Below are 18003 nucleotides of genomic sequence, written 5' to 3'. Positions count from 1 at the left end.
CTGTTTTGACGGTGATATTATGCCCGGACAAAATACCGTTATATATCTTCTATAAAGAGTGCATGTTTGAGCGTTTACATTTAAATATCTTCTGCGCACCTATACGGTCGCGGCCACCAGTTGGGAAGTATAGTTCAACCAATTATGCAATATATGCGTGCTGTCTTTCAAAGTGATCAAATTTTCCGGCCCCCCTTATTTTTGGACAGCAGTGCTAAAATAATTCGGCAAATGTTCCCAGCTACTTACGCTAGACACAAGAAGCGTGCTGAAAAAATTTGAATGGTGCGTTATAACATGAGCGAAAATTCCTCATATTTGTAACTTTCTGCGCAGTCACGGCAACAGGGCGTAGCAGTCGAGCAGGGCACGTACCTCAGAAAGCCACCACGTGGAGCATAACCTCAGAGCCTTGAAGCCATTCTTCGTGTCCAGAAAATGACACGATCCATCCCTGCATCAAAAAAAGCAAAGGAAAGGTTGTGGTCCAGACATTCTAACGCCACCTTTTACAGTTGGGCAACACATTACAGCAAGTTACTGTTCCTTATTGCGCGTAATAGGTTAAAAAAAAATTGAATTGCAGACGGGCAATTCGAAGCTGCGCTTTTAAGGACAAGGACTACCGAGAGATTCAACCCTCCCAAAGAAAGCTGGCGCATGCAACGGATTGCGTGCGTAACCAATATAAGCCTCCTTTTCTTTAATTAGTTAAAGAGGGGGCTCTATTAGCTACAACGCGATGTAGTGCAATAAAGCCAAACGGTTAAATTTAGGCCTGAATAAATTTTTACATCCAGTGCTGTTATAGCTTTGGTTTAGCTTATAGCAAAGCGGAAAGTTGGGCAAGTTGGATAACGTTCATGATGTAAAAATAGCGCACAGGGAACACAAGGGACGGAAAGTAAACGACGCAGACAAGCGACGCAGACTAGCACTTGTCTGCGTCGTTTACTTTCCGTCCCTTGTGTTCCCTGTGCGCTATTTTTACATCATTAGCTTATAGCCCTGTATTCTACCATCGAATCCACAGCGTAAGCCGTAAGTCCTTAATTACTGAGCGAATTAATTTAATGCAACTTTATTACTGGAATTTACCTAATTAATTCAATCCAGTTGCCACCTGCACCAATTGGCAGGTGGCAGAGTGGAGAGAGGGAACTACCCTTCTCGACGTTTAGGGCAAAGGAGGGAGAGGGCGAGGAGGGAGAGAGGGAGAGAGTGCGTGGAAGCCAGCGGGTGGCCTAGGGGACTGGGAGGTTATGGCGTGGGCGGGGGAATGCGTATCCAGAAGGTGGCTGCCACGGGGAGAACCCAAAGGATGGCGACCGAGGAAGGAGAACAATATGGCGAGGGGGGAATGCAGTGCTAGATGGCTAAAGGAAAGCTATAACATTTTTCGCAGATTTACGCGATAAGCCCGTAAGCCTAGCTCTGCAAATATTTTACGTACACCTCCCTGAAACTGCCTGCTTTCCAGCGGTAAGGAAAGAGTTAATTCATTTTTAAGTACCCAAGAAGTACTGGTGGTCATGAGATACGCCTTAGTGGCCGGCTGTGGGTTAATTTTGACCCAATGGAACCGTCGAAGGTGAAGTGGAATTAGAACACACGGGCTCTCTCGCATAAAGCTCAGGTCACAACCCATCAGTAGGTTCATATAAGGTTAAACAGGGGCCAGCCGGTTAATCACCTCGAAAAAATAAGGGCTATTCGGCACTCTAACACAAGGAAGGAAAGGGCGAGAGACGACGCAAGCGCCAACATAAAAGTGTTCTCTGCTTGAGAAGCTTTTTATACGCTCAAACAATCTTAAAAACAACCGAATATCCTTAAACCATAAGTTGTTAGTCAGCACCAGTGTCGTATTCTCTTTCGTTGCTCCTTCGTGAGTTTAGCGCTGGTCTTCAAGACGAACTACTTCCAACTCGCCCAATACAGCTTGGTGTTCAATACGCTACTTGCATGCACGCCGTACTACCAAGCTCTCTTCCTCAACGCTCAAGCGCAGTAATGTTGATCTCCCGTTTGTGACGGTGATACTGGTCTCTCACGCATATCCTTCCATCTGAAGCTGGCGTCATAAATGGCTCCTCGATTTCCCGTTCCAATCTGCCTCTTGTTCGCTCGAATATTTCTTCTTTTGAGGGGGAGAGGGAGCATGTTTGTTTTTAGCAGCCAAGGCCGACAAAGGCAGAACGGATGTGAAACTTCCCATGCAGAAAGGCTTGTTGAGTACAGGGAAGAAATCGTATATCAGATACCACTATTATGTGGTATGCAATACATCCAACAGTCCGGAATTTTTGTAAATACGAAGCTAAAGGAACATAACATTGATTCCAAGAATGCTATACATCTCGAATACATCGTGCAAACGCAAACGCAAGCCTCTGTTCCAGAAAAAAAAAACAAAAAAAAAAACAGAAATGACTGGGTGAGCAAGAGACTTATTGGAGCGGTAAATTGTGCAAAAATTTCTGGTACGTGCTGCTGATGCAGAAATCTGTTTCACGAATTGGAAAAAACAGCGCAATGGAAGCCGACAAAAGAGAAGGACAAACACCAGCTCTACATCTCCATCTATTGCCTTTGGAAAAAGAAAGATTGATATGGTTGCGTTTTGTTATCATCATTACTTGAGTGCAAAAAAAGTTTGAAGGGGGATGCATTAAACACTGTTCCCATCACTTGCGTCGTCCGTTCTCGTCGTGTTGCAGTGCCCTGTAACGCGTATTTTTCGAAATCAGATATCAGCAGTGCTTCTCGGTACAGCTGTTTGACTGCAGCATTGAGCTCACGTGTCTTGCTCAGTTACAGCGGGGCTTAAAATTGTGACAGCAGAATTCGAACGCCCGGAATAATGTTCAAAGTACAACAAAGAAAGATGACACGGGCGGCTGCCTGTCTCTTGTGCAACGCCGAGTTGGAACATCATGCTGAACAATCATCAACTCGACCAGTCCTCTGCGCTGTTCAACCCGAACGCCAAAGCGACTGAATCTCCGCGGCAGCTATTTTGCCGCACGTGGCTTTTATTATTTATATGATTTCACAATAGGAGACATAACTTAGCCAATCGACGACCAACCGCGCATTCTTGCTGGAAATTACAATACGTAAGTAGTAGTTACGCATTTAAAACTAATTACGCTGAAAATAACCAAGCGCGAAATGTTCTTAGCGTCGTTCCCTATTGCCTTGTTTGTTTCATCCTGGAATAATTTGATCGTGACTAACAAACTGCATTAGCGACTATCTGTTCTGAAGACGAACTGATATATTTTTTGCCTAAAGTATGTGCCCCACTCCGCTTCAGAGAAAAAGTTGTTTACGGAGCTAACTTTTTGACATTTTTTTTATCATCGCTAAATTAGAACTACGACTTAAAAGGCTAAATGCCACTAAACCTGAAATGGAGGTACGATAATGGAGGTATCCCTTGCCATCAATAAAAACAAGCTCAGCATAAATGACGGTATACAGCGGGCATTATAAAAAAATTTCTCAAAAACTAGCACCTCGAACACGTCTTTTACGATACCTGTTCACCGACTCGCTCAAAATAAAGTCTTACGCCACTACCATTTCGTCATCGTGGAAGGCCGACTTTGGCACGTTTCACGCGGTACGACTGGTAGCGCTTAACCGCAAATACACGCATTATATTTATATGCGGCATGCACAAGATGATATTTCGCAAGCTGCACTTTATAATGTCGAAACGTTTCGCTCTCCAGCTATATAGTTTCACTCTCAAAAATACGCACGACCACCGTCGCACGCATCGAAAGTGAAGTTATGGGGATCTCGAACTATTATTATAGGGAGGCTATGAAAAGAAAACACCGACAGTTCAGAAAACAGATATAGAAAAAGGGGTACCGAACACTTCTACCAGGCGACTGAAGCTGTGGAAGATGTAGAAATGAAATTCAGCTCAAAGCGTGTGCGTGTTAAATAAGATGGAAGCAGTAAAACAAAGCATCACAATACTGGGTACATCTTCGCAAAGCAGCCAGAGCAGTGCTCACTGGTCGCATTTTATTTTGTTCCCTCTTCACACGTGCCTTCAAAACACCTGGTTCCTGTGAGTGCGTGTGGGTACGGGCGCATATGTGCATGCGTGCGCGGATGTTAGATCGCCAAGCATTTCACTTAGAGACAGTTACTCTTCCTCAAAACCTGTTGACGTACGTCCCAGTGAAAAAAAAAAGACATAGGAAGCTAGTTCTTGTTTCTTTTCGGCGCGGCAGACACGGGTACGCCCAGGCCAAGAAACTTCTATCGGCAGGATGCAGGCTGTGCGCGATGCTCCCTTCCCATTACCAGGGCCGACACGTGGCCGCTGGTCTGGCTGGGCTACTCACTGCGGCCTCTCCCACAAGGCTCCGATCAGTTATTCACGCCGGCGCACCCTGCGGACGGGCGAGGCAGAAGCAACGGTGCTTGGAATGGGCACGGTGCGCACGCACTCGGCTTCGGTGCCGATTGCATCGCCACAGGCCACGACAAAATCCGAAGCGAGAGCGCTCCGTTGCCACATTTAGTTCAGTCAAACCCCACCAGTGAAGGATAGAAAATGAACCTTTCGGCCCGAAAAGTATCATAAAGTACGGAGCATTTCATATCTGAGACATCTTGCAAATGGCGGTTCGAAGAGTGCGAAACAAGAAAAGGAAATAACTCCAGCCTCCCCGCCCTTTCCCGGGGCAAGGAAGTGACCCCAAAAGCCGGACTGCGCCCTAACCTCCACCCCTTGAGTGGCTACGGGGAAAACCAGTATCACGTGACGACAGGAAGCACGTACTCGAAGGTGCAGCTCGGCGCCACTTTGGTACCTGACACAGCTTGTCGCTAATTCGGTATTCAGCGAATTAGCTGATAGCGAAAATCAATGTTCCTATTGTAGGTGATAACAGCCAAGACGAGAGAAAGAGTAGATCGAGACTGGATAGAAAAGTGTTGTATCGCTGGGCCGAAGAGGTCAGCGACAATACCCAGAAGCTGGCAGGCTAGGTTTTCTACATGGAGTGTCATGTGCTCGCGCACTAAGGAAAGTTTGAAAAACCCTTTGGGTAAGATTAAGAAAATCGCGAGCTGCTGGAAACGGCTACAAGCCGCAGGGGCTGTGCGCAGGCACATTACTCTTCGCCCGCCACATTCTCTGAGTGCGTGTGTGTGTGCGCGCGTCCACGAGTGTGTAAGCAGCGGGATATAAGAGTTTATGAAGTACCCGACAAATCCATACAACGCAAGCAGAAACTACGCGCAGAGAAAGAAACTGGGCGATGGATTTTGCAGTATAAGCAACCCACATTCATCCTGTGGACGTTAGGCCGCACTGCCTTTCATTTTTTTTACTGACAACCATCAGAAACTTCACGACCGAGTCGCGGGCACGATGCCCCGCTCATGGGAGGATGCACGGAGCCCCGTGCATAAAAACAAAAAACTGCAGGGCATATATAAGCGCCGCCTCAGGGTTACGACTCCTCAGCGCTAATGGGTTAATGTCCATATGTGCGGAATTGGTCATCCTTTACTTTATATGCAGTTCTCATGCCACGTCTGCAGCAGTGGCACAGCGGCTCAGCGATGCGATCTTTAATTTAACTGCCACCTGCCACACTGGGCAGGTTGTAATGGCGTCAGAAAATCACGTGACCTACTTGGTGCACCTGCCAACTAGGTTTGTTTTCTGGCAATTTTTTGTGAATTTTTCCTCACGGCCAACGATGACGACGGCGCCGCCTGCTTTTGTGCGACACGGGACCCTTAACGCTGACGTGTTGAAATCGCAAATTGGAATGCAAATTGGCTCGTTAAGGAAGCTTCGAAATTCGCGTTGTTTTCCGCCACGCTTTCGGTGGTGGTCGATTTCACACACGAGCGGAATGTAGCGCGAGAGAAGACTTTCGGTTAGTGATTTCACTTCTGCAACACCTCGTGTGACTCCTAACCTACGGCAGTTGCAATTTCGGTTCGCCGCTTGCCAGGCTACCCAGCCGGGCTTCATGCAAGGGTGGTGTGCTGTGGTACCATGGTCGGTCCCTGTTTGCCTCCAGCAGTTGGCCTTGCAACTGCGTCAATACGAGACTGCTTCTTCTTAGCTGCTCTCTAAACGATGACAGCTAAGAAGCGTCAGGACGGACAACGAGGAGGAGTAACGCAGAAGCCGGATGAAGGTAGGCTTCTGCACAAATTGTGCTCTTTCCATTTTCGTGAGCATGAACATCGGGTAAGCGTTACAATCAGGGCTCGAAATCGTTAGGATCGGGTAATTATGGTAGGTTAAAAGTACAAATTCATTTTTTTTCTCCAAAGAAAATTTTTTTGGAGAGCGATGTTTGAGGTCGCCACGGCCGCAAGCGTGGATATCGTGCATCGGCGCTGAACAGCGAGTCGATCGCCGGATTGTGAGAGGCATTGCCCAGAATAAGGCTTTTGAAGCGAAAAGTTTCACTAGGCTAGTAAACACCGCGCTTCGCGTGAGCCGAAGGCCAGATTTTTCGCTTCTGCGCATGCGCGAAACCGAGCGGCGTCACGCATGGCGCATGTGGACGCCGTCGCCGCCGCCGCCGCTGACTCCGTCGCCTGACCTTTCGCCACCGCCGCGCGCTACTGCGCATGTGCGCAACCGCTTCTGCTCCTCGCCACCGTTTGACCTTTCGCCGCAGCCATGTGCAGTGCGCATTTGAAAGGAGGGGTATACAAGGCGCGCTTGCCCATATAACAGGCGCAGACACTCGCCATGGAAGGAGAACGAGAAGCAGCAGTCGGACGGCGCAGAAACACCGATCCAGAAGTGGTAGCTTGGCAGTTGGCTGAAAAGCAGCGAGAGCTTTTCGCTTATCCAGGCTTAACCTTAGCTACGCCACAGCCAATTTTTTGCGTCACTCCCGTGCAGCGCGCAGTTCAACATGGCTGCTTGAAACAAGCATTCACCGTTGTAACCGAGGGCAGGCAAATGCAAGACCCAAGAATAGTGAGGACATTTACCCGCTACGCCACGGATGTGATCTGTTTTCAGAAGCAACGTCGCGGGGAATTGTACCCCGATTTTCAGCTGCCCCGTGCCTGTAAGCTAAAACAGTTTTGTGCCTGTAGATTTCCTCCAGTATTGCTGGTGCAGCATAACTATGTGGGCGCGGGAGTGTGTGCGTCATGGGGAAGACAGTAATGACACTGCGCGGAACTGTTAGTTCAAGTTCTAGCTCGTCTTTGCTGTGCGTTGCATACCGCTCAAGTATGTTCAGCGTGGTTTGTGAGCAGAAACACTGCTAAAGGTCACCACTTTACAGGTCTGCCGCATTTCTGCACGTACGAAATATGCAGTGAGACACACTCAGCGTAACAATTATCATAAAGAACTCGCTTATACAATCCGCTCGAAGGAGGACCGAGTTTTCCGCAACATTTAGTCGAGGGAATGATAGCGATAGGTCGTTTATCATGGCGCGCAGTTTCACACCAAGTGGGCGAGAAAAGAATACTGCGAGCGAAGTCTTTCGCACTTATTTCGCGCCGTTCTAGAGTAATAAAAAGTAAAGAAGAAAGAAATGGAGCCTGAAGGCAGAGCTCCGTCACGACACCAGCCCTGAAGGGTGACCGATGGTAATGAGGCTGCAAAGTACACAAATTTCGACGGCGACCACTTAGAGGATGAGGACTCCGGTCCACTTTAGTAATTAAGGCGACCGACGCACGCCTCGGGGGCTCTCGAACGAACGGAACGAACTGGCTGGTCCGAGGGCACCCCATGGGGCGACGGGCCACGCACGGCAACCTCAATCGACCTCATTGGTGGACGCCGTTACTTAACAGTCCGCTGCGGGTGAGGCCATTCGCGCGAGACAAGCGAGCGGGGAAAAGAACTGCCTAGCCTCCGCTTTCGCGGTATCCACCGCAGGACGTCGCTTTATTATCTCTGCGGATTCGACAGCAATGGCGCGAGCCCGTGCGGTGGTGGTGAGCGAACCAGCCGAGGAATAGCAGACGGGCAGGCTGCAGGAGCGGCTGCGGGCACAAAATACAATAAAGGAAGCCGTTAAAAGCAAACACGCGATCGTTGGCCGTAAATCAGGCGGGGCGGGTGCATCAGCGGTCGGGGCCAAACTAACCGGGCGCAAGCGATCGCCCGCCGAGATACGAGGCGCGCAGTGCACACGCGCCGACCGCTGGGACTGGCCAGTGCGCTCGAGGCGGCGCTGGGACTGGCCGCCGGACACCGAGATAGGCGGGAGACGCCTCGCCTGCGAAGGAGAACCGCGCAGCCAGGACGATAGCGAGAAAGCACTCGAAGCAATACACCGCTGCCGCACCGCTTCACGTCCGAGCAAGTCGCATTAACGGGTTCCACGTCGCTACGTGGAAAGCACAGTGGGACAAAACAGGAGAAAGAGATAGCAAGAAGGCGGGTTGTTCGTACAGTGCCGCGTACGTGTATGCATGGAAGCGCGCTAAAACGCAACGAACGCCCAGCGAATGTCAACGGAGGAAAAGAAATCGGTGACTCGCCGTTTAACGCGCCGCGGCGAGCACTGAGGGGCGTTTTCATCTCCGCGATGGCTGAGTCCTTCTGAGAAGAGTCACCGCTTATTCACGTCGTGTTGCGCTCTTCGGATAGGCGCAATGCATTTAAACCGGCTATCAACGCTAATTCGCGAACAAGTTCCGGCAGATTGCGAGTGCTCGCTTTACTTTAAAATTTCGTGACTTCAATAACGAGGCATACGAGACCGTTACACATTTCGCCCTTTCTTGCTTCTTTTTATAATTGGGAAACGATTCCTGTTACGATCGCAATTGTGTTCTGCTAGAATCCTCAAACTCCTAAATAGCGCTGCTTGTAGTCGGTCAATGTCGTTTTACCCTTTGTGAGTAAGAGGCCTTCCATGCCATTGAAACCTGCAGTGAAGCTTCCTGGGTCGATCGCAGCGCCGTGAATGCACTTCCAAGCTAAGGAACAAGCGTCTTTCAGGCTGGCCCGCACCGCCTTATCCAAGCCGCCATTCTTACAGACATTAGATTGAGCGCCCTGGCGAATCCACATTAACTAATTTGGGCAATATCTAGAGCAGCTAGGCAAGAAACTATATAGCCAGACGTGGGCCTCTAGTCGTTTGGAATATGATCACGCGTTTGTGGCTACACAAGTGCCTGACTTTTCAGTACCGCAGTGGAGGCGTATTGAAGGTGCTCTTCATGGCCGCAGAGTGCCTGCCAATTGTGGCCCACACCGCCCTTCTCCTGTACACATATCTCTCTAGTGGCGCGACCGTGCGGTCACTACATGCCCTAGATAGATGTATAATACCTCACCGACTGCTGAAAACTCTCTATCTTTCCCTAAACCGGTGTAGCTGGTGATGGGAATGGTGCCGCGGCACCAATTCTCTCCTGTTTTTTGCGTGTTGAGACCTCGTACGAATGCCGTCTATTTTGGCGTCGGGTCAATGATTCTGTCATGTGTCCCGCGACAGCAATTTCACAGGCTCATTTAGCTTGCGCGCCCTTAAACGATGCCCACGATTCTTGGGCAAAAATTTTGAGTACTGGAATATTGTAAGCGAGTATTGTGGAAATATTGAAGGTAACAGTTCATTCTTGCGATGCGTAATAAATCTTTCTTGTAAAGCATTTCCATCGCTCGCATCAAGTAGTTAAGACTGCCACAGAAAACTAATGGCAACGTCTTTGGCGACAGCAGAAACGTTAATAGCAAAAAAATCCAAGCCTACCGATATGGGATCTGCGGACGTATTGATTGTTATGCTGAAATCTTGCGATAATTGAAAAAATCGCGCTCATGAGCTATTTCCTGATGAAAAATTCGTTTGTCCAGAATTTCTGGGGCTGAATTTCCACAAAACAATTTTGTCACCTCCTATAGCTTCGTCCAGGCTGAAAGTAGAGTCAGAAGATTTCTGAGCCTCAACGCCAAACCAAAGGTCGCGTTGCAATACAAGTGGGCTTCCTGGCAGCGTCACAAGCAGGCACGCTTGAGTCAGGATCTACCTGCGCACTCTTGCCCGATATGTTAAGCGGTGTTTGTGTACCACCGCCCAGCGCCAGCACTCAGTCTCCAGTCTGAAACGCGTTCGCCAATTAGTGCTGCGTGATGGCCAGTGTGCAACTGCTCCAGCAAAGAGGATTCGTTTGTAACTGCTGATTGTAGATAGTTTAAGCACCGTCGTGCAGTCATTAAGATAACAACTGTAACTAAGTGCGGCAATGGTAATAGTAGCAATGGTAGCAACGGCAAAGCGTTACTACCGGCATTACTAGCTGTGCTAAAGCTGTCTTGCAGCTCTGAATACTTCGGGGTCTACTTCTGCGCGTGCAGTAAACAGAGCACTGTGACTGAATCTACTGCCGTCGTTTCTAAACGCACTTCAGGCATTACACCCCTGGGATTTGTACGCTACTTAGAACACAGTGGAGCCTCTAGCGGTGACGAGCGGCCAGATATCAAATGATGGACCTGATTGCATAACGGACACAACAAAGGAACAAGTCAAAGAGCAGAACTCAGAGAGCGGTTTCGGTTTTCGTTTAATTTTCTCCTCAAACGTGAAATCAGAGAAACAACATGCGTTATAATGGAAGGCAACATGAAGATGTCCGTCTCAGCGTGGGAAGCTGTCTCAAGTTGGTGGCCAGTCAATGCCGCGAAAAGTCTCCGATTTGTCATTAACTGTGTATAACGCATATTTCAAGTCTGTAACACTCGTACTTAACAGTCAGGGTAGGCCCTATACCACCCATGTAAATTAGGCGATGTTTGCGGCCATTTTTCTCGGGATCTACTAGGGTGAGGGGACTCACATTGGTATCACTGTAACAAGGTTTGTTTCTCCGCTCGACTGAACTACAATTATAGGTTAATAGCATTTTGTAATTTTTTGTTATCTTACTGGACCCTTCCAATTGCCAAGCGCAACTGAACAGTAAATATCCTCCGAATTATAATTCCCTGCAATTTTCCATTTCTGTTTTTCAGACCACTGCTACGACTGCTTTTCAGCTGCTTTCCCGATATGAATAGGGGCCCTCGTCATATCGATCACTTATGAACCTGCCCCCGCCGGTCCCCTGTGGTTGGCTTCCCCGCGACGCATCCTCCCTAGCATAATTAGTTAGCTTAACAAGGGAGGGCGCCGGTATCACAGCTACTCGAGCGCCACGGATGGCGTGAATGCTGCGCGTGGATGAGACGGCCCTCTTCGGCTCGGGAATTTGCCGCGTACGAACGCGTCGGCTCAGGGCGAGGCCTCGTGGTGAGAACAATCTCCCGCGAGCTCGTCCCGTCCGGCATCGGAGTTCCTCGTCCCTTGACCTAGCGTGGGCGAGCGTTTGCTCGCAACCGTTCTGGTGAGTCGGCCGCCCTCGATTCCTTGGCGTATTTTGTTGCTAGCTGGCGTTGTTGTTGTTGTAGCAATAAATGCCGATTTGTGCCAGCCCTATTAAAACCCCACATACTTTAATATATATGTCACCAGCGCAAAAAGCAGCGTCAAGGAACCCAGCAGAATATAAGCCTCAAGCACCGGACCAGGTGACAATTATAGAGCCACTGAAGTCATCTTAAATGAAACTCATCAGGCGCTGGTAGTGTTGAAAACGAAGTTTATTTTAAGATGCTTTTATTGGCTGCCTAACTCTCATGTATTCATGTGTTTTCGGCTTTTATTCTACTGGTATTTCTATTATGAAACAGTTCGTAATGAGCACATGTCCTGTGTGTTCCTTTGTCAGCGTTTTTTCTAAGCGGGTCACTTATGGTTCACGTATGAACCACCTGGTTGAAACTAAAATTTTGATTTCTTAAGAACCTTCTGAACACCGAGTGAAAAATTGCATCGCACGACACAGCATCCCTGTGGGATGCTGTAGAACTTATAGAACTTATAGAACTAGAACTTATAGAACTTATAGGCGAAATTATGGCCAACAAATGGTCGCTTACAAGCTACCAAAGCTCTTAAACGTTCTGCAAGAAGAAAATTCTGTTTTATCACCTGGTCTATTCATAAAATTTTCAAGTATTTCCTTTCCTTTAACGAACAGCTGGGATATATATTCTTCCTTTTTCTTGCAATTTGTGCGACAATGATTTAGTAACAGGGCCTCTACTGCAATGCCATCTGATATGCAGCCAATTTTACCGTTTTCTTTACACATATGTAGCAATCGAGTACTCCTCATACCCTAGAGGCTTTTACCCATGCCCTCTTCATCTTTCGTTATGAGTAAATTCTGGTATTATTATTACTGCTCGTTCTGCTTCACTAGACTTCCCGGTTTGTTTGTAAGATACCGAGAAGAAATATTAACTCCCGGCGCAGTGGTTCTGGGAAGAAATGTATATTTCATGAATGTGTGTTTTTAGATAATTGCTTTAGAAGTGAATAAAATAGGTTCATTACGAAACTACACTCAGCGAAAAAAACATTGATGCGTGATTTCAATACCTACGAGCCAGTAGGGGCTTTCAAGATAAGTATTTCTCTCTTTTTTTTAGCTGCCTTCCTTTACTGGGCTCTTTAGTTATCGGCTGTGTAACCTTTCGAGTCAGACCCCGGCAACCATTGCACACTGCAGCCCCCTGGTAAAACCCGAAATGGCCTGAATGTGTCGGTTCGGGCAATGACAGCATTATTAATAGCAACCACAACCTTCGATTTTTTTTCAGCGTCTGAAGGCCAGCAAGCGCATTATTTGTAGCTCGCTCCCAAACAAGATTGTCGAAGACTCATTTCCGTTCGTTTCTTCCCACGGATGCAATTCTTCTTCCTCAACCAGTGTATAGCCACGGTGTGTCAGTTTCCTTTAGCTCGTTCGTGTGCGCTGCCAAGAGCCAGAGTTTTGAAGAATAAGAACTCGAGACGCTGCACCCGGCATAGGGCGGCTTTGCAAGGTTTAAACAGCGTGGTTGTGGACAGGCTCATTCGCACAACATTGATGCCCGCAGAGCCAGTTCTTTGGCATTGGTCGTTCCATTAACTCTATAACTCGAGCTCCAGAAACAAATGAAGTCGATATTCGTCATACAACACCGCCGTTACAGAGCTCCAGCAAATCGGACAGCGTTAAGAGCTCATCATCATCATCATCATCATCATCAGCCTGACTACGCCCACTGCAGGGCAAAGGCCTCTCCCATGTCTCTCCAATTAACCCTGCCCTGCGCCAGCCGCGGCCACCATATTCCCGCAAATTTCTTAATCTCATCCGCCCACCTAATTTTCTGTCGCCCCCTGCTACGTTTGCGTTCTCTTGGAATCCACTCCGTTACCCTTAAGGGCCAGCGGTTATCTTGCCTTCGCATTACATGCCCTGCCCAAGCCCACTTCTTCCTCTTGATTTGAACTAGGATATCATTAACGCACGTTTCTTCTCTCACCCACTCCGCCCGCTTCCGATCTCTTAACGTTACAGCTATCATTTTTCTTTCCATAGCTCGCTGCGTTGTCCTTAACTGAAGTTGAACCCTCTTTGTTAGCCTCCACATTTCTTCCCCATAGGTGAGTACCGGTAAGATACAGCTCTTGTATACTTTTCTCTTCAGGGATATTGGTAAGCTACCATTCATGATCTGAGAGAACCTGCCATATGTGCTCCACCCCATTCTTATTCTTCTAGTTATTTCCCTCTCATGATCCGGATCTGCGGTCAGTACCTGCCCTAAGTAGACATATTCTCTTACTACTTCCAGCACCTCGCTACCAATTGCGAACTGCTGTTCCCTTGCTAGGCTGTTAAACATTACTTTGGTTTTCTGCATATTAATTCTTAGCCCCACCGTTCTGCTCTGCCTGTCTAACTGATTGATCATGCTTTGCAGTTCTTGTCCTGAGTGGCTTAGCAAGGCAATGTCATCAGCGAATCGCAAATTACTCAGGTATTCTCCATTAACTCTTATCCCGTTAAGAGCTAAATTTGGCTAAAAACAAAATGCTAGGAAACTTTTTTGCAGTTATAAGATGAACACAAATAATCGCTGTAAATCTTCTGCCTGGCTTGTTATTCATCCTAACACGGGATAGCTACTCATCGCTCATAAGTGTAAAACGGAGCGTTTCAAGTCATTAAGCTTGTTTTTGAAAAATGCGATTCTTCGTGTTATAAAAATCGCCCACATGCAAGAGAGGCCATGAACCTCGCTCAGGAAAATGCAGAATTTTAATGTCGCGCAAAAGCAAAAAATCGATTTCTTTTTTTCGCTGAACTTAAGCCTACCCGTTGACTGCTGTAGTTTAGACAGCTGCTAGACTTGACTACCACACGCCGCTCGGTAGCAACGGAGATACGACATCACAAAGCGCGGGAATTCCTGCGAGATAATACCTCTGCCTCAAACTGGCTGCGATTAGTTTGTTTCATTGCAACTAGTTTTATCGCAAATAATGAAGTTGGTGACCCATATACAGTTAAGCATTTCTCTTTCCGTCCCAATTTGCGGTGCCAGCGGGTAATGGTATCCAAATGCGAGCAGCCCTTTCATAAAACTCCGCGGCTTGCAGTACATTGCCCAAGGTCTCCGCATGCAATTAGAACATAGCGGCGCCCCGATATGAACTACCTTATTACAAATCCCTCCAAGCACGACGGATAGTGCAGCGCAATCAAGTTGATGGGAAAAACCCAGCAACGCAGCCGTCGGGACGACCGCAGGCGACCCCGTGACTCACCTGCGGTATATTCCAGGAGGAATGGACGTGTGCGGGAATCGGAAAGCCGCCGCCTGGAACTCGTGGCTGATGCCAGGGTGCACGTCCGGCTTGTACCCTGCACGGGAGAAGAGGCCACGCGGTGATGGCGTCGCAGCAGCAATATGGGTGCTTAGCCACCCCCGCACTTCGCCTTCGCGCTGCCTTTCCGTAAAGGAAAGCTGAGATGTTTTCTTAGAATTCGAGGTGGTTCAAGAATACGAATTCATAAAACCTCTAGGTAAAGAAACGCAAGTAGATTTTGGGTAGCGTTTAAAACGCTGACGTAATCGCCGATGAGAACCGGACCGATGTTCAGGCTTCACTTCGCTGCGTTTAAAAGTGCAGGAAAACTCTTGATGACGTCATTGTTGCTGAAATTTAAGATGCCCGTTGCCTTCGCCCACATGCTGCCCTGCCTCGTCCGATGTCGCCAAACGATGCTTCGCCGGCTTCATCTTCGGTGGCGTTCGCTTTCTTCCGTAAAGCAACCGTTTCGTCGCTGGGAACTTAGCACCGCTGTACCTGACGTCATCATTGCGGTCTGTATCCGTCGCTTTATACTGCAGGGAAGCCTGAAGGCCGACGTGGCTTTTCGGCAATTACGTAACCATTTCAAATGCTAGCACAAAAAATAATTCGCATGCTTTAAGTGCAAGTTTCACACACTGGGCTTCTTTAAACTCGTCGAATTCTAAAACCGCTTCAGTTGCCCTTTAAAAATATTTTCAAGGTGGCTATGGTGATGCAGATTCTTGCGCCTAAAATCTTGGACAATAAGCAGAAACTTTGGCAGCTCGAATAAAAAGTACGGAAAGTGGCGACACGTAAGAGTTTGCAATTCATAGAACACGTGAACACCTCACAGGCGTACAGTGCTGAGAACTTTTGCGGGAGGTGCGGGCAGTGCTTATCAGCAGCGTAAATTTTCCTCGCCTCTATTCCCAGGTGCTCATAACGGTGTAGTCCAGATAACATTTTAGCGTGGCGCAGGTCATAACCTGTAGTGCCGTCAAATCCGAACATTTACAAGCAGTAAAAGAACAACGCTACAATTAACGGTTACAATTCGTCTGCGAATAACTAACTGTGCGGTGAACGAGTCGTTGCCGCACTGACTCGGGCCTAGTTACTTTAACGAACTACAGCCGTGTTCAAGCGTGGGGCTTGCGGTCTAGGCGACGCTGCGCAAAGGTAACATGAACCAAAAGCACGCATATAAAGTAGGCTGAGCAATGGCCGAAAAGCGTTATATGCTTCTCAGAGTACTGGCTGACATGAACTTGCATTGAATGCTGGCAACCAGACACAGAAGGATGCATCGAGTTCGGAGCATCACGACGCTGATATCTGAGAAAATGAAGTTCAAGCAACGTCGACCATTTTCATTATTTCTGCGCTCCCTGTCCCTTCTCCGAGGCCACCTAATATTTAATTTTGTTTGTTTGTTTTTTCTCGGACTCATCCTGTTCTATCTAAAGGCTTGTTCGCAACGTGGTCGACCTGTCACTTTGCAGATATTTATATGTGCACGTGACGCGAAGGTGTTCGCCAGTAATGTCAATCATTGATGAAAAAACACACATAAGAGCAAAGCATGACAAGTACAAAGAGGCGCAAATAGGCAGGAAGGCACAGGGACCGCATTTTCATAATTATAATCACTACACGTTGGGTGGAATGACTTTCCACGTTGAAGTGACGATGGCTGTGCAAAAAACTTCAGCGTGCCGAGTCCCTTACCAAATATTACCGCATTAGCCCGACTTGCAAAAAAACTTGTGGTGGGCGCACATATTGAATGGCATGCACATATGATGTCTTCTCAAAGACTAAAGCATAATGCATGGACCCAACGGCTCCGTTTCACTAGCCGTCGAAATATTACTATTTTTAGAGCGCAGCTCTTTGGCGTCCGTTCCTGGGTTTCGCGTCGTCGTGCTCCGCCCCTAATGTCACGCTTTTCAATTGGTCGAAACGCTCGTGACGTCACAGTGCGCGAATTTCAAATGGGGCCAATTGTACTTTGGCTAGTAACCATGCAACCAATCAAAGGGATCGTATAGTGATGCTGCAACTAAGTTGGACTGAGTTTAGGTAACTGCTTAATTAATCAATTAGCCTAATTAATATAGAGGAGAATGAAGGAAGAAGAAAAGAAAAGAAAGACGCGCGCCGCAGCGACAACAGCGTCCGCGGAAGGAGACGCTGCTGAAAAAAAACAGATAAGTACGAAGCCGCGTTCCCTCCACCACCACGCACTACCCCACTCAGTAAGACGTTGCTCGTTTCATATACGTTGTGTCGAACATCCTAGACAGTTCCAACAATTGACAGGTTAATGACAGAACACGATGGATAGAAATGCAATAATATAAATATGAAATAGCCTAATTAACCTTTCTAGTTAGACCGCATAAATCAATAAAACCGAGAACGAAATTGGTCGAGTTGGGGAATCGAACCAGGGTCTCCGGAGTGCGATACGAGCACGCTAGCCACTCCGTAATGCCAGCTGAATGGTTTGGAATGAACAAAGGCGCGTCTAGCTAATACGGCGTCTTCGTTCACTCCCATCTTCCCCCTTTCCCTTACGGCGAGGTGCAGGTGTCCACCCAGATATGCGAGAGAGATACATTTCCTTTCCTCAAAAAATAAATTTACCGTCCAGCAAGGCGTACAGCCGAATTGGCGATGGCGTTCTGTGGACTCCCTGGCAGCGTTGCAAGACGCTGTCGCGTTCCACTCTTACAGGCGAAGCTTAACATGTTAACCACACATCAGTAACACACGCAGACAGCCAATGGACGCGTCATTCGCTGGCAGCACTTGATTCATCATTCACAACCACATTCTTAACGTACGCTCCCTTGCCGCACATGCCAAGGACGTACACCACGATCACATTCTGCGCCATTCCTCTGTACTTTGCTTTGCTGAAACCTGGATGGATCCCGAAGAGCCTCTCGAAATCATAGATTTCCTATACTGCTGTGGTGCTCGCAGAGACCACAACAGAGCGGCGGGAGTCGCTATCTACTTGCGCACAGGTCTCTCTGCAATACCAGTCGAAATGTTTGGCACGTCACATGAAGTTGGCGAACTGTGCGCCGCAAAGTTGCCCAACGGCTTGCTGGTAGTAGCTGCCTACTTCGCCCCTACCGCACTCACGAAAGACGTCGTGCACTTCCTGCAACTCGCATTAACCGTCCATCGATCCACACCGATGTTAGTAGTGGGGGACTTTAATGTTGACATAAAGACAAACAGCAATTTCCTAACACTTATG

The 18003-nt window shown here is 48.0% G+C and overlaps 1 protein-coding gene across 3 annotated transcripts in view; it reads right to left on the bottom strand.

The window, feature by feature from the left end:
- Duox (dual oxidase) overlaps window positions 1-18003 on the bottom strand; it is a 183534-nt gene that overhangs the window by 58927 nt on the left and 106604 nt on the right. For all 3 annotated transcript variants that reach the window (XM_089546380.1, XM_089546381.1, XM_089546382.1), the window contains exons 8-9: window positions 14697-14793; window positions 376-454 (exon numbers count right to left, since the gene is read on the bottom strand). In XM_089546380.1, the coding sequence (XP_089402506.1) occupies window positions 376-454; window positions 14697-14793 (176 nt within the window). The remainder of the gene's footprint in view (window positions 1-375; window positions 455-14696; window positions 14794-18003) is intronic.

Source organism: Amblyomma mixtum, chromosome 5, assembly GCF_055824585.1.
Source record: "Amblyomma mixtum isolate Tamu chromosome 5, ASM5582458v1, whole genome shotgun sequence".
Taxonomy (NCBI): Eukaryota; Metazoa; Arthropoda; class Arachnida; order Ixodida; family Ixodidae; genus Amblyomma; species Amblyomma mixtum.
The sequence above is the reverse complement of the archived record's forward strand: the minus strand, read 5'-3'. Positions and strand labels throughout refer to the sequence as shown.